The sequence below is a fragment of the Vipera berus genome (genome assembly GCF_964194415.1).
Source record: "Vipera berus genome assembly, chromosome: 1".
NCBI classification, from domain to species: domain Eukaryota; kingdom Metazoa; phylum Chordata; class Lepidosauria; order Squamata; family Viperidae; genus Vipera; species Vipera berus.
This window is the reverse complement of record NC_138202.1, coordinates 1,090,872-1,093,158: the sequence shown is the minus strand read 5'-3', so window position 1 is coordinate 1,093,158 and position 2,287 is coordinate 1,090,872. Positions and strand designations below refer to the sequence as shown.

General features: G+C 44.0%; 1 protein-coding gene across 1 annotated transcript; it reads right to left on the bottom strand.

Moving 5' to 3' along the window:
* Positions 1 to 23: 23 nt before the first annotated feature.
* On the bottom strand, positions 24 to 1,352 carry LOC308676977 (vomeronasal type-2 receptor 26-like). The gene has a single exon (XM_081343054.1). The coding sequence runs from the start codon at positions 853 to 855 to the stop codon at positions 34 to 36; it is 822 nt and encodes a 273-aa protein (XP_081199180.1). The 5' UTR covers positions 856 to 1,352; the 3' UTR covers positions 24 to 33.
* Between the last annotated feature and the right edge of the window lie 935 nt (positions 1,353 to 2,287).

Genomic DNA, 2,287 nt, shown 5'->3' with positions numbered 1-2,287 from the left:
TATATAAACCTGATTACCTCTTTTCTTACTTTCCTACTTAAATTTCCCCATGAGGTGACTTCTATTGTTCAGATCTGGCCTCAGCACTATAACATAGCATTTGGGGAGAAAGATACAACTCAGCAGACCAGCCGCAGAGGCCAAGATGGAGAAGATCTCCACGGCCACCATAGACTTCCCTTTGGTGCTCAGATAGGCGGGGAGAAAGGACACCCAAACGCTACAGAAGACCAGCATGCTAAAAGTAATGAACTTGGCTTCATTAAAACTGTCTGGCAGCTTCCTGGCTAGAAAAGCCACTATGAAGCTGATGAGACTGAGGAAACCCATGTAGCCCAGAATAGCATAAAACATGGTGGCAGAACCTTCATTGCATTCCATCACAATTTCTCCTATCACCGAATGAAAGTCCAAATTACTAAATGGGGGGGAGATTACCAGCCAGGAGGCACAAAGAATTGTTTGCACAAGGGGACAAGCCAAGACTATGATCAGTTGCTTCCCCAAGAGTTTTCTTGCCCTGTTTCCTGGCTTAGTAGCCACGAAGGCCACAACCACAGTCAGAGTTTTTGCTAACACAGATGAAATGGCAATGGAGAAGATGATGCCAAACATGGTTTGTCGGAGGAGACAGGTGAGGTTCCTTGGCTGCCCGATGAAGAGGAAGGAGCAGAGGAAGCAGAGCAGGAGGGAGCTCAGGAGGATGTAGGTGAGATTGCGGTTGTTGGCCTTGACGATCGGTGTGTTGCAGTGTTTGATGAAGGTTGCCAACACAAGGATTGTGATCAAAGAGAAGAAAAGAACTAGACAAACTAAGACGAAGCCGAGTGTATCCTCATAGGAGAGAAAGTTCATGGTCTTGGGAATGCACAGAATGTGGTTCTCGCTTGGGTGTTGGTCTTCTGGGCAGGGGACGCACTGAGCCGCATCTGGAAGAACAGAAGCCAGCTGACATTAGTCAGATAAGCAAGGATTCTCTTTGAGGGGGATTGTTCTCCCAGTGAAGGAAGTGAAATACTTCATGCTCCCCATCTTTTTACTTCTGCTACACACAACACAGAAGGATCCAGTCTCAGTCTCAGAAGATGTCATAGCAGCTATTAACTCGAGAGTAATTATTTACTGAATTAATTGATTTGTTTTATTTTATTCTTAAATTTTGAAATTCCCATCTCTCACACCAAGGGACTCAGGGCAATAAAATATGAAAACATATAAATGGTATATAAAAGTTAAAACTGCTGCTAATAACTTAAAAAGAATGCATTCAATAGACCACTCTTTAAAGTTCTGGATGACTTTCATGTTGATTAACTCAACTGATTTGCTACCTCCTATTTTCTCTAATTCCTCCCACGCAGCTATTCCAGATCTCCTCATTCCTGCTTGAGGGTCTCCTTCAGCAACTTGCCTGTTTGATTAGAAATGGTCCCTTCTCGGCAAGAAATGCATCCGTAGCAACAGGAGCGCTTCCCCTCTGCAATTTTCCTGGCTTGCCCTGGAAGGCAGTGCTTCACACAACGGGAGAAAGGCTTTGTCTGAAAGGAGAGAGGTTGGGAGAGGTTGAGGGGAAGACATTGAAAACATTCAGCTTGGCTTCGGGGTCTACGTAAAAGGAGCCCCTCTTCTTCTTTCCACTGAATAGAATTTTCACCACAGCAACCTGGTCCTTCCTCTCAGCTTTCCTGAACCCTGGAAGAAGCATCTGGTCCCCACCTGGTTTGCCCACACAATGGCATTGGGGTTGATGCTGAAACCTTCAGCTGAAGGAGCCTCCGGATCCACCCACCCGACTTTCTGCCGAAGGATTGTCATATTTGCAAAGACGGCCCAGTTGAGGATATCAAATCCTGCATATTTCATCCCAGTTTCTGAAAAGGAGACTTCATCCCCAGCGGTGTTATTGAAAAGCACGTTTTTCAAGAAGGCATGCATCTGGAATTGCAAAACAAGCAAGGAAACAGAAAAAAAGTCCATGAAAATGAAGATTCTTTATATAAAGAGATTTTAAATTGTGATATGCGGAATAAATGTTTTACCATTAAAGGAGAATATTTGTAGCTCTGGGCTGAAATGTGGGGTCCTTGATGCTCTGAGCTTGCTTGTTTTCTTGCAGACATTTCATGACCCAAGCTAGGTAACATCATGAATACCAATCATCATCACCATCTAACATCATCTAGCACTGATGATGTTACTAGAGTGGGTCATGAAATGTCTGCAAAAAAAACAAACAAACTCAGAGAGCCCCAAGGACCCTAATAAATGTTTTTCTGTATCCAGAGAT